Below are 13,046 nucleotides of genomic sequence, written 5' to 3'. Positions count from 1 at the left end.
TATTATATAATAATAATTAAATATTATATGAAGCATTATTGTAATATATAATAAATGTTTTTTTCAGCTTGGCCGAATGCGGATCGCGAGAGAGAAAATGTTTGGTGATTAAGCGGAGTGGAAGAGATGCGCGTAAAGTACCCTATTTCCGAATCTCTGAGGTACTTACACATCAATGCTTTCGTATGAAAAACATGAGGATGACGAACCCCTTGCTTCCTCCCACATAGCAAACTCACTTTTATCGGTACCGCTAACAAGCAAATTCTTTGAACACTGACGTCGGTTCAGGATCGCAATTTTGTCATTTTGAAAAGAGCCTTTTAGCAACGCAGTGAAGAAGATGATATCAGAAATTCAAAAGAAATCAGGAAATTTCTTCGTCCTTGATTTATATCTCTTCATACTTTTGTGCGTATGATGGCTTCAACCAGTTGTGGAAAAACGACAATAAAAAATAATCTATGCAAATGCACGTTCTTCAATATATTTCTCTCTTTCGAGAGAAATAAGTAGTGTGTACAGATATACATTTTTTGCATAACAAGAAATATTCTTTATAAAGCATAAAGAACTTGATTTTATAACTGCTTTCAAAATATTTTTAGAAAAAGAAACTTCGAAGATACGTGCATACATTTATTAAATAAATATATTAATTTTTCTTCTTGTTATTTTAGAGAAACATCGAGCAATTGTCATTATTAGTATTACTTTATATTATATTATATTTTAAGTTATTATATTTAAATTTATAGTAAAAAATTTGACCTAAATTTATAATAAAATAGTAAATTCTTCTCTTCGATATAGAATGCATATTTATAAAATTAGAATTTTTTTCTTCAAATGATATTATCATGTATGCCAATTAAAAAGATCGTAATTTCTCAATCGGAAAAAATCCGGCATTAAACAGAAAAAAAAATCAACGTAAAAATTTTTTGCTCCGGAACTCGTCACTTCGTGACTTCCGCTCGTTTCCTCCATCAAAATGAAGCTCAATGGCGTCGAAATATGCGAGACGAATATTTAACGACTGCAATATTGTTGTCGATAAAATTGAAGCTTTAAAATATTATATGGATGCAGTTACTGTCATTTCCATATTCTATGTATTCTTGTAGTTATAGTTACACATGAGTATACATAATGCAATTTCTACGAGATACATCGTAATATCTAACGTAGAGAATATTTTCTATTTCAATTTATAAAGTAACGAAATTTCGAAAAATTTAAACTTCAAGGAGTTATTTATAAGATCTTTTAGAAAAATGAATTACATAATTTAATTAATTAATTGAATGTATTATAAATAACATAGAGTCTGTATTGAAGCATAGACGGTATTTCAATATTCTCAATTTAATTAACTTAATAAATTGGGAAACAGAATTTGTGCTTTGACAGATCATATACTAATAAACTGATGATGAAAAATAAAAATAAAAAAATAATTTCTTTGTAAAGAAATTGAATTATTTTTGTGAAGAATATAATAAGATTTATAATAATAAGAAAAAGGTGCTGAAGAAAAATGGAAATGTGAAGAAGAAGAAAGGGGAAATATGTGCTTATAATTTTTAAGTCTGAGACATTTGAAAAATATTAGAAACAGAGGAAAAATAAATTTTAAGCTATCAGAAATCATATCAGAATACACAATTTTTAAAATCTGTTTTTCCTTGTTCTTATTGCCTGTGCTTTCCAATTGTGCATTGAGTTTTAAGGCTTTGCCCGCAATAAAATCGGAAAATTTCTCTTTCAGGTGACAAACCGTGAAGAAAAACTATAAACATGCCGGTTGGTGGACGAGTCGCGGGTAAAGTTGGGATATATAGCTCTCACTACAATGGTAATATGGATGTGGATATCATTCCATTAGGTATATATAAGACCACATTAGCACCAAAGCAATTTTTGATGTTATGACTGTAGCAAATTCATTACATAGGCTATAAATATTGATGTAAATAAGTTACAAAAATTGCTTCGGTATGATTGTGGTATATAATGTTGGCAATCAGTGGCGTAATTCTGTAATACTCGCAGAGAGGACTTTTCTTCCTATATGTGTATTATTTCCGTGTTACGATGTTATAAGTATTATAAGTATTATGGCAGATCATTTTTCATAACTTCGATATAATTTACTTTATGAATTACAAAAATAAGTTGGTTTTTAATAATGAATTATTTTCTTTTCTAAAAGTGAATTAAAGTCCTTTCGTGCAGAAAAAAAAATGTGTGTATTAATGTTTACTCACGTTTTTTGACACGTTGAAATTGTTTCTTATTATTGTGTTTTATATAATATACATAATGAAATCGCTTATCCAAAACGATTGGTTATCATTTGAAATATTATATAAATACTTTTATTTTTGTTAAAAAAAATCTTGGCTGTAATGATTATATCACTGTGCTTTGTTTACACAAAACATTACGATTCCACACACAATGTATTCTGCACGATTATTACATGAAAAAGAGAGAATTATTTTTTATTACCTTTTTACATAAATGTTTCAAATCTATTTTTACCAAATATATGCAATATTCGAATGCAAACCGAGTTTTGATTCTATTACGCCACTATAACGTCACACAACATTCAATCGCATGATATATGAATTCCAACATAAATCAAATACACGGCGCACTTTTGGCAGCGGCATATGAAATTGTTGGCGAAATCAATAACGCAACCAGAATTGCGCTAATGTTTACGTAGTGGAAAAACGAAAATGTTGACCCTGGGCCAACTGCAGTAAGGCCATCCTCTCTTAATTTACCAATAATTTCTATGTCGTCTCAATCTCGAGCACCTACTCGCGATTGGATTTTCTCCAAGTTGTGGAATATCGTTTTGAGTATCTTATCGATTTTCATGAGTATAGACTGGTAAGAGATTCAAAGAAGATTGGAGCAACGCAAATTGCCTTTGAACAATAATTCTAGAAATCAACTCGAACTGATCAGCAAAATCAGAAAAATGAAAGTTAAAAATGTGATATTTTTTCGCAATTTTTAACAAAATACGCGATATGCAATTATATTATTTAGACACAACTACGTGCTTCCTAAAACTTTTAGAGTTAATCTCTGAAGAGTGAAATCTCACTCTTAAAGATTGAAACCTAAACTATATTCTTTTTCGAGACTGGCTCAATTTTCACTCTTTAAAGATTCCACTCTAAAGAATTTAGAGAATGAGAAATATTCAAGATTGGAAAGTTAGGATGTCCCACAAATAACATAATGCTTTAATGATGTATATTCGAATAAAAATTAATAAGAATGAAAATTTCACGAGAACGTCGGGATCATAATAGCTTTAAAATTAAAATTTCGAGCATTTTTTATATAAGTAGAAATTGAATTTACGTAAACTTCAATGAAGAATTGATTATTTTTATCGAGTTTATCGTTTCATTTGTATTATTTAATATATAAATTTCCATTTTTCTTTATATGTATATGCTTTATATGTATATGCTTTTATGCATTAATCTTCATTGTTAATTTTAAATATCACCATGTCAAAAAGCTGTCCTCATTCGCTTAAAAAATGTTCTACCTTTAAATCATTTTTTTTCAACTTCGCCGTATCGAAAAAACGAAGATTGTTATATTCCAGGAAAATTCCCTGGCAGAGAGAAAGAACTTTAAGAGAAAAATTAGCTTATTATCATCAGCATCTCACGAGTTTTAGATTCTGTCTTTTATTTTTTCCACGGTGATATTTATAATTTAGAGAAGCGTAGAAGAATATTTACACCGGACAAAGAAGATACATTATTCTACCGGAATTAAAATAAAAGTTTTAAAACGCGAAAAAACAAAAAACTATCCTGACATTCAGCAGCTATAGTTTCATTAAAAATCACGTACCTCGAATTCAAGTGTTATCTTAAGTTTTAAACACCATTCGAACACTGGCGCAACAATTTATCGACAACAAAAACTTTAAAATTCGCCGTCGTTATCGTAATGGCCCAAAAGAAGCCTTTTAAGAGCGACAGTCAAATAACAAACGTTAAATTACGCGGAAACGGAAATCGTTCGAGTTTGCGGTGTAATAACGATTTTCTTCAGCAAATAATAATAAAAATCTGTATAGTTCGCATCAGAATCATTGATTAAAATTGATTTTTCGAATATCACTTGTATACTAATTATTCGAGTAATTAGCATGCATATTGTTTAAATTTCACTATTTGATTAACAGTTTTTTGTTGGTTTGAAGAAATAAGCATATTAAAAGATGTGACAAGATAATGAGATATACATAAATCAACAGAATCATCAGTCAAAAGAAATTTCATTCCGTTTCTCATTATAATGTACAAAGTTCAGAATGCCAAGTTAGATAATTCTTGAAATATAAAATATGAAATAAAAGCAGATTTCCACATAATCAATATAATGTCATGAATATTTTATGTTTTTTACGCGATTATTATTACATATTTTTTTATGAATTTTTATATCCTATTATTATATTTTTAATATCAGAATTAATTTCAATGTGATGAAAATTCAATTCAATGTTAAATATTTTAATGGAATTTTCTCTCTCTCTCTCTCTCTCTCTCTCTAAAATAATTCATAAAAAAAATATATAAAACTGAGATAATTTCTAAATCTATAAAATTTTTTTATATTCTGCGAAATATTTAGTACATCTCGTATTTCTCTCACATCTTATTTTTTTCAAATAAAATCAAAATCAATAACTATAAATGAATAGGCTACAAAAGATAAAATTGGCACATAAATGGTAATAATAGTACAATGTTTATTAAATAAATTAATTGAAATACTATATAATTAGAATACTTTTTTTACTTAAACTTAAACATTCGCCAATTGAAAACAATTTTTGACAATTAATATTATCTCTCGCGCCAATTTATATAATATTTAAACCTGCGGAGAAGAGAAAGATTACAAATGTTAAATTCTATTTTTAAAGTATCTATTTCAGTAAAGAAAAAAAAAGGAAGATATCTAAATATATCATTAATAATCTCTTTTATTATATTTTACATAAATATTTTTTTATTTACATATGATACATATGAAAAAATTAATAAATAAGTTTTTGTCTTTATTATAAAATACCATAAAAGTATTTTTAAGCAAAACTTTCTTCATTAGTTACTGTTTCATATTTAAAAAAATATCTAAAAATAGTAGTATCTTCACACACTCTCATCTATACATGAAAAAACTTATCTTTGTAAAATACAAAAGTGTGAAAGATAATAGTGTATCTTTACTAGATTTAAAACCATTTTTTTCAAAGCAAAGATCACACTCTAATATTATTTATCACTTTTTATATGCTTGAGTTAAAAATTATTTCTATCGAAGCAAATTTCAAACATTGCATTTTTAATACAATATTCCAGAAATATTCCATAAATATGCAACAGAATATATCAAAAAGTAATCAGACTAATCAAATAATAAGGTCTGTCTTTCAACTTTATATGTATGTATTTTTGTATACAATAAATCGATGTATAAACAATTGTATATACATTATTTAGGGTTAAATATTTATATCAGTTATAGCCCATTCATTTCAAGGCAATAAATTTATGAAATATATTAGACTCACTTGTATTAGGTATAGTAAAAAGAAATCCATTATTTTTGAAATTGAATGGAAAAATATTTCTTTTTACTACACCTAATATAATATTTTCATATTCAAAATATGAATTTTTAATTTCTCTTTCAAACAGAATCAGCAACAAAATTAAAAATTTAATTATTTGATATTTTACAAAAATAAATAATGTGAAATATTTTATTGTAATCCTTATTATTAAATTCAATATTTTACATGTATGTTAATCAGTGTTATGAAAGCTAATTTCTCAAATTCTTTGATCACTTTTCTGATAGTTCTTATTTTACTTACATCTCATATATTTTTATACCTATAATTTTCACAGATCCCTCACGATTAATATAAAATAAAAAATGATTTATCACTCACCAATACGATATCGCAACAGCGGAGGTGCGAGACACAAATTGATCTGTAAAATATAAAAAAAAAACGTCTAAATTACAAAACGCTCCAAATTACTGAAAACAATTAATATTTCAAAATTCAATTATTGCGCGCGTTAAATTTTTATTCATCTTTTGAAATATCTCATCTTTGAATATTAAAAAAAGATATTAAATAAAAAATACTAAATAAAAAATTATATTATTTCCATAATATTGAATTATTATGAATTATTATGAATTATACAACTTCGAAATCTTTTCGGGACATAAAAAAATTGATTAATTCCGCACAAATACGTATACATAAATAATAAATTACCTAATGGTTGCTCCACTGTTGCCCGATGCCTCCTAGACCTCCTCCTCCTCTCAGATTTTAGCATTACGATTGTACGACACAACACTCTCGAGCATGATAATTACGAACACGCGTAATACTAATCATGACAATCGCGCGACAGTTTATACACGGCACTCCCGACGCTAAACGTCCGCGACGCTCATCTTGTTAGATTTCGACGACAAGAATAGTACGAGAAGAGAACAATAGAATGGAATTAAAAGCGCTTGGCATCCGCGATAAAGCGTCTCGCGAATTAATCAACGTAATGGTAAATCCCGCACGGCGAAATGATTTCTAAGACGAGGCCAACTTCAAGCTCCACTAACCGTTTCTATCGTTGCACTCAGTCTCAGTTTCATACACTTTCTGTACCTTGAATTATAAGTAGCGCCCATAAAAGCGTTTTATAGGGCAATTATTTATCCATTGATGTATTCTAACATAAACGAATAAGCTAATGACTTGAAATTAAAGATGAATATCCGCGGAATGCAATGTTCGGAAATACGATTATGATCGCTTTGACGAACGTTCGCGTGATGAATTTCCAATAAATTTCGCGAAATAGGTCTCGTAACGTCCCACCTAAATACAAACGACGAACCTACATACTGATATGTAATTAATAAGTATTACAGATAAAGATAAATTAATCAGAGATATATTTACTAATTAAACGTGTAACTCCGCTCTCGATTCCGAGGCGATCTGTTCCGTTTCCGCGGCCATCGCCATCTGTGCATTGCGTGACCAGCGTGACGTGTAACTGACAAATTGGAGAGTGAAGTTAGCAATTTCATGGATACCACACGACGCGAATCAAATTAGTGACTGATTGAAACGCGACAGACCGTTCAAAAATATACGTAAATGAAACTCAAGAACTCACGCGACGCATTCTGAACACATAAATTTATTATTAACGCGTGTATTTCACGAAATATGCGCATTAATAATAAATCGTATTACGACTTTTCATTACTCGATTCACTCGATCCGATTCGTATGTAATAATCATTCCATATAATCATTTCACTCTCATCTTGATAGACAAATTATATTCAGTCGATTCTATATCCTGAAATGAGAATATTTCTAAATTTATTGACGCCTAATAAATATGCTCACTTTTGTCATTTTCAATATACAGAATCAACTCGTAAAGCTCAATATCAGTGCGGATTACATTATCGTCTTGAAAAACTATTATAGAAACAACTAACTCACAAATATCACCACGAAACAATGATAATTTATGATTTACGTTAAACATTTCGCTTAATTGCTCTAAATAATATAATACGAAATACCTGCTTCGATACAAATAAGCCGTACCGATTGGATACGCGAACGAATTAATTGTTAATCGGAAGTTAAATGATCATATTCGGTCGATATTCATTAAGTATTGGTAGAAGAATCGCATTTGGAGCTTTGTTCTCCTACTATTATAATTCGAAAGGTAATACGACGTATTATACGCGGCACACCGTCTAGCTCGAGTGACGACGCACGAATGATAGCTGATAATAGCGGTGACCTTGTTTACGCAGTTACGTTAACCGTTACGCGCCACATAAACAAATCCGGAATCCGCATTATTATTGAAACTGAAATATTCAAAGCTTTACGAAATAATAATTATGTGCCGAATATGTTTCCGTATAGATAATTTTAACGAGCTCGCATTATCATCTCTTGTTTCGCATATCTCTTTTCAATAGTAAACTCAGCGTCGCCTAAAATAATGATTGATTCTCGATTGAGAATATTGGGCAACAAAGTTAATCATTTTTTTCTATTAAGTAAGTGAGAACAATCATTTTCAATGTATTTTTACTTGCTGAGTATATTTTTACTTGTTCGATTAATAGTTTTCAATTTTAAGAAAAATGGTATAAAGGCCAATTTAAAAGATTTTCATAACGTTATAGTATATATCGATGACAAATTTTTTTCTATATTTAATTAATAGCATGTATCAACTTTAAAATGCATTTTATTTCGACATGATTTTTCGTTTTTGAGATATAGCAATTAAAAAATGGCTTTTTCCTCTTTTCTCGTGCAATACATGGAAAAAACATTTTATTCTCAGTATATTATGTGAAAAATAAGTGCTTTCTTACTTACATAATATTATACTTTCCACATAATGTAGTATTAAGATGGAATAAAATGTCTTTTCCATGTATTTTCAAATTGCTGTATTTTGAAAATGAAAAATCATACCGGAACGAAACAAGCAAAACTTTCGTGTGGCATCAACCAAATTTAGAAAAATAAATACTTTTCCGATACATTTTTATTTATTTAGTGGAATACTAACGGCTAAATTAACTACCAGTAATCAATTTGTCAATAGTTAATTGTTATATACGTGATATCTGCAATATAAAACCCATTTTGGATGATACATAATTCGCGGAATTTTATTTATAATTTTATGTGCAGTTGTATAGATATAAAAAGTACTTAAAAAATCAGGATAAATAAGATACACATAAAATACATACAGAAATATACCGTATGTCTTACATAATCAATATACAGGTACATAAAATTATAAATAAAATTCAAACATAAACTTTGATGCAAATTATAAATTATCTAAAGCGAGCGTAATAAATTATTGGCAAAAAATCAATATTATGGAGAATAAAATTTAATTATAACTTAAGTTATAAAATCGACAATAAATGACACGCATGTAGGCGTATTTCTACAAAACAAGCTTTACAAGATAATGGAATATTGCATCGTAATTTCAATCATTTTATAATTTGAAAACTATTGCGACTTTTACACTTTTATATTAAGATTTTTGATTTAATTTTCTGAATGCTATTAACCTTTCGAAACTGATGCCAAAATCTGTAATACAGTTACTAACGTTGACCTATTTAATTTATGTTCATTAAAAGACATTAATTAATTTCAAGGAATTAAAACCATATGCCATAACTCATATAAATATTAATGTATCAAATAAGATAGTGAGCTAATGGGAATTAGCGCTGTACACCGTGCACAATTATTTCTTATAAAAAACTTTATCGCAGCTAACGATTACATCAGAAATATAAAACGCACGGTATACAACGTTAGCCCATTTCCTTGTTTGATATATTTGTATTTCTCAGGAATTTTATTTGTTATTTTTAACCAACAAATATTAAATATATTTTAATAAGAATAATCCAAATTTGCAGAAGTAACATAAAAAAAATGGAATTGTTTAAAATTAATAAATTTTTAATAAAGAGTATAAAGTGGATTTAATTGGATCCATCTTCATTTACAGTTCCAAAATTAAAATATGATTATTGTGGGACATCCCGTAGTTTATGCTGTGTTTCCTAAATTCTCTTAAATCGATCTTCCATGAACTTATTTCGAAATGAAGCAGATGTATTCACTATGGCAAGCGAGAAATTAGATTTTCATAGCAGCAAATTATAAAGATACATAACTTAAAACCAGATTTAAACGTTAAATTTTTTCATCGAGTAAGATGGGATTGGAAGAAGAAAAATTATATATGCTTTTATAAAATTAATATATTTCAATAATAAAATTATATTTGTAATTAAGATCTAAAAGGCACGAAATTAGTTTTTATTGACTTAAAAACGCGACTTACGCTTTTTATTCCTATAAAAGTTTTAAGTTAAGTTTTATTCCTATAAAATTCCAACGTTTTTGTATTTTTAACGGAAATTGGAAATTGGAAATGATACATAAGCTCTAGGAATAAAGCTTTTACAAATAACAGTTGCAAACCTGTCAATTCAGCTTGAAAGTCTTTTAGATATTGATTATAAATACACGTATGGTTTTATGTCGTTATTATCAAAATGTCATTCGATAATGTTCATTTTTTTTTCTAAATAATAATATCCAAATAATAATTCGTTTTTTAATCAATTCTACAAAGTTTTGTGATATTCAGTATAATATAAACAAAATAGTTTCACCAATGTAAGAATAACTTTAATTTATTGTTTGTCCTTCTCTAATTTTTAAGAGAAAAAAATAAAGAGTAAATTAAACCAAGATTAAAGTTAATATTACATTGGTAAAATCATAAAATGCTACTTGACATTCAAATGTAACAGATGCATGTAGAAATGCGAAATAAATCCAGTCTCATTTCAGGAAAGGGCTACAGTGGCATAAACGAGGAGATCATTTGGATCAGCATAGGCATGGGGATCACCATTGCCATCTTAATCACCATAGCGCTCTGCTATATCGCTCGTGAAAAGTGTCGCAAACGACATGAAGGGTATTATACGTCATGACGTATGTTTCCGCCGCCTTCATGGGCATCCTGGTCATTTAGCCCGACGACACCAGGAATCCTTTTCAGTCCGACCACGTCAAGAGGTAAACCACGGGCTTACTACATCACCGTCTGAATTCTCTCACGCTTCTCCGTGGAAAAAGTCCTGTAGCCGCACGAAAAATTCCAGTGGAATATGAATGAAAGAACGTAAAGTAAAGTGCGCGATTTCGTCTATATTAACGTATCTTGGTAACATTACGCGTAAAAATGGATTTTCCAATCATGGAAATCCGGGGATTATAACACAGATCTCCGATTCTATCGTCTCTCTAAAAAGAAGTCACATTCGAAAAAGAAATTGAAAGAATTAAAAGGATTTTCTAATTGAAACTTGGGAAACGGATAGATTATTAATCGTCCATCTGCAATCTGAGTCTTTTTCAATCAGTCCGTTTTTTTTTTTTTTTACTGTTTTAGAAGACTTTTGAAAAAATGAGAAAAATTCTGGGTTACCTTTTAACATCTCTATTGCATTATTAAATAGTTTTTTAACTTATATCTTAGGAGAGGAGAACCGGATTCTGCTCTCTTTTATTTCAAAGTAATTTGAGAGTAAAATTTCACTTTTATCTAAAAACATTCAGATTGTAGACAGAAGGTTGAAATAAAAAAAAAACTGTAAAATGGAAAAATAATGTCGCGCGCAAGATTAAAATTTAAAGAGCGGTAGGATATGGTTCATCTATGAGAAAATCGATTTTATATTTCTCCGAGCGTAAACTTTTATCATCGGCATAATACTCTCTTTGGGACACATTCAATATCTCGTTCGCAAGACATGTTTTCAGCAATATCAAGCGTTGTGGGTTATTGCCAGGGCACATTTCCTGAGAGAGAGAGAGAGAGAGAGAGAGAGAGAGAGAGAGAGAGAGAGAGAGAATAACTTTTTTGCTCCATTACGCACACTGGGAGAAAGATTCTTACGAGAGGAAAAAAGCATTGCCTTAAAGTCTCAAAGGCTACAAAGGCGTTTATCTAAAATGAGGACAGTAGTCTAGTATGGATTTGTAGCGACGCAACGATGACTATGCGAGATAAGTATAATAGCTCTCTGACATTCAACAAATTGTGATTTCTTCTAAACACACTCGAGCTTTGTATCTAGACAGTAGAATGATATGAGTGTACATGTGCGAGTGTAGTCAATGGACTATATTCTCATTCGCGCCTGTACGTGTCCTCGAAAGAGCTTTCCGCTGTTAAAATGTTTCTAAAAGGCGACACAACAGGGGATGCTGGGACACTATCTGGTTAAAAGTGCATTGCACAAAGTAAATAGCAATTATCTACAAGATGGAAGCGAACTGTCTTCTCGATTAAATACAGACAAAGTAAAATTAATAATATGACTTTTATTCTCGAGAAAAAGTTATTCTAATTTTTTCAAAAGTCAAATACGAAAAATAAAGAAATTGTCTTTAATGTATCTTTATTCTGTGAAAAGATTTTTTTTTATATTCAAATTAAAACAATTGCCGTTCGAAATCGAAACATGATTATAACATAATAAAATCGAGAAAATCTATACAAAAATTATACAATCCTAAATTTTAATAATTAAAACTTTATTAGAGCTTTATCTTTCAATTTCGTAAAATGCACCCCCCTATTTGATTATTTTTCAATTTATCCATTTTTATCGTAAAATATAAATTATTAATTTTTCCGAAAAATTTATGAATAATACATAATTTACGAATATCATATATCTTTCGTTTAAAGTATACATAATTGATAAATGAAATAAAATTAATAAGTAACAGTTGCAATATACTCAATTGCAAATGCATTTCATAAGAATCGTCAATGCTGAAAGTGTTTACAAGATCTACAAAGATTTTCTGTGCACCAATTATTCGCTCAAATAACGCGAAGGAAAAAAGTCGTCTTAAACGATTCAGACGTTCCTCACACGTCTCTACGATGCCTTTCAGATAATTGTCTGAGTATTCTCGTCACGAATGCGAATGATATCGCCCGTTTTCATTACTCATCCGACATTTTACCTTGGGACAAATAGAAGAGTCTCATCAAAGTGCTCCCAAGTAGAAAATTCTTGCTCCAAATGAAAGTGCGGTGATTTACGACTATTACGTATTACGAACATTTTCACGGATCACGTGATCGTTTATCGTACCGTAAAATAAAAGCCAGAGCGTCAGATCTTATTATTAATGATTATTAAAGGAATCTTTATACTTTCCTCTTGATTACACTCTTGATTCTAAATGCAGTTCTGCATTATTGGCAAGCGATCGATAAAATCTTGAACTGAATAATTCTGAAGCTGGATAATTCTTTTACATCGTTTACGTTAAT

General features: G+C 29.3%; 1 protein-coding gene across 1 annotated transcript; it reads left to right on the top strand.

The window, feature by feature from the left end:
* The first annotated feature begins 1,800 nt into the window (after positions 1-1,800).
* LOC108685861 lies at positions 1,801-10,834 on the top strand. The gene is made up of 2 exons (XM_018190869.1): positions 1,801-1,858; positions 10,538-10,834. Exons 1-2 carry the CDS (start codon positions 1,801-1,803, stop codon positions 10,681-10,683), a joined length of 204 nt encoding a protein of 67 aa, XP_018046358.1. The 3' UTR covers positions 10,684-10,834.
* Positions 10,835-13,046: the final 2,212 nt, after the last annotated feature.

This window comes from Atta colombica, unplaced genomic scaffold (assembly GCF_001594045.1).
Source record: "Atta colombica isolate Treedump-2 unplaced genomic scaffold, Acol1.0 scaffold100, whole genome shotgun sequence".
In the NCBI taxonomy this organism is placed as follows: domain Eukaryota; kingdom Metazoa; phylum Arthropoda; class Insecta; order Hymenoptera; family Formicidae; genus Atta; species Atta colombica.
Note: the sequence above shows the minus strand (reverse complement) of the source record. Positions and strands in the feature narration are given on the sequence as shown.

Bases quoted from the DNA above. Each gene is read 5' to 3' on its own strand.
- LOC108685861 (XM_018190869.1), top strand. From the start codon at position 1,801: ATGCCGGTTGGTGGACGAGTCGCGGGTAAAGTTGGGATATATAGCTCT. The intron at 1,859-10,537 runs GTAATATGGATG...GTCTCATTTCAG, and splicing joins ATATAGCTCTCACTACAATG to GAAAGGGCTACAGTGGCATA.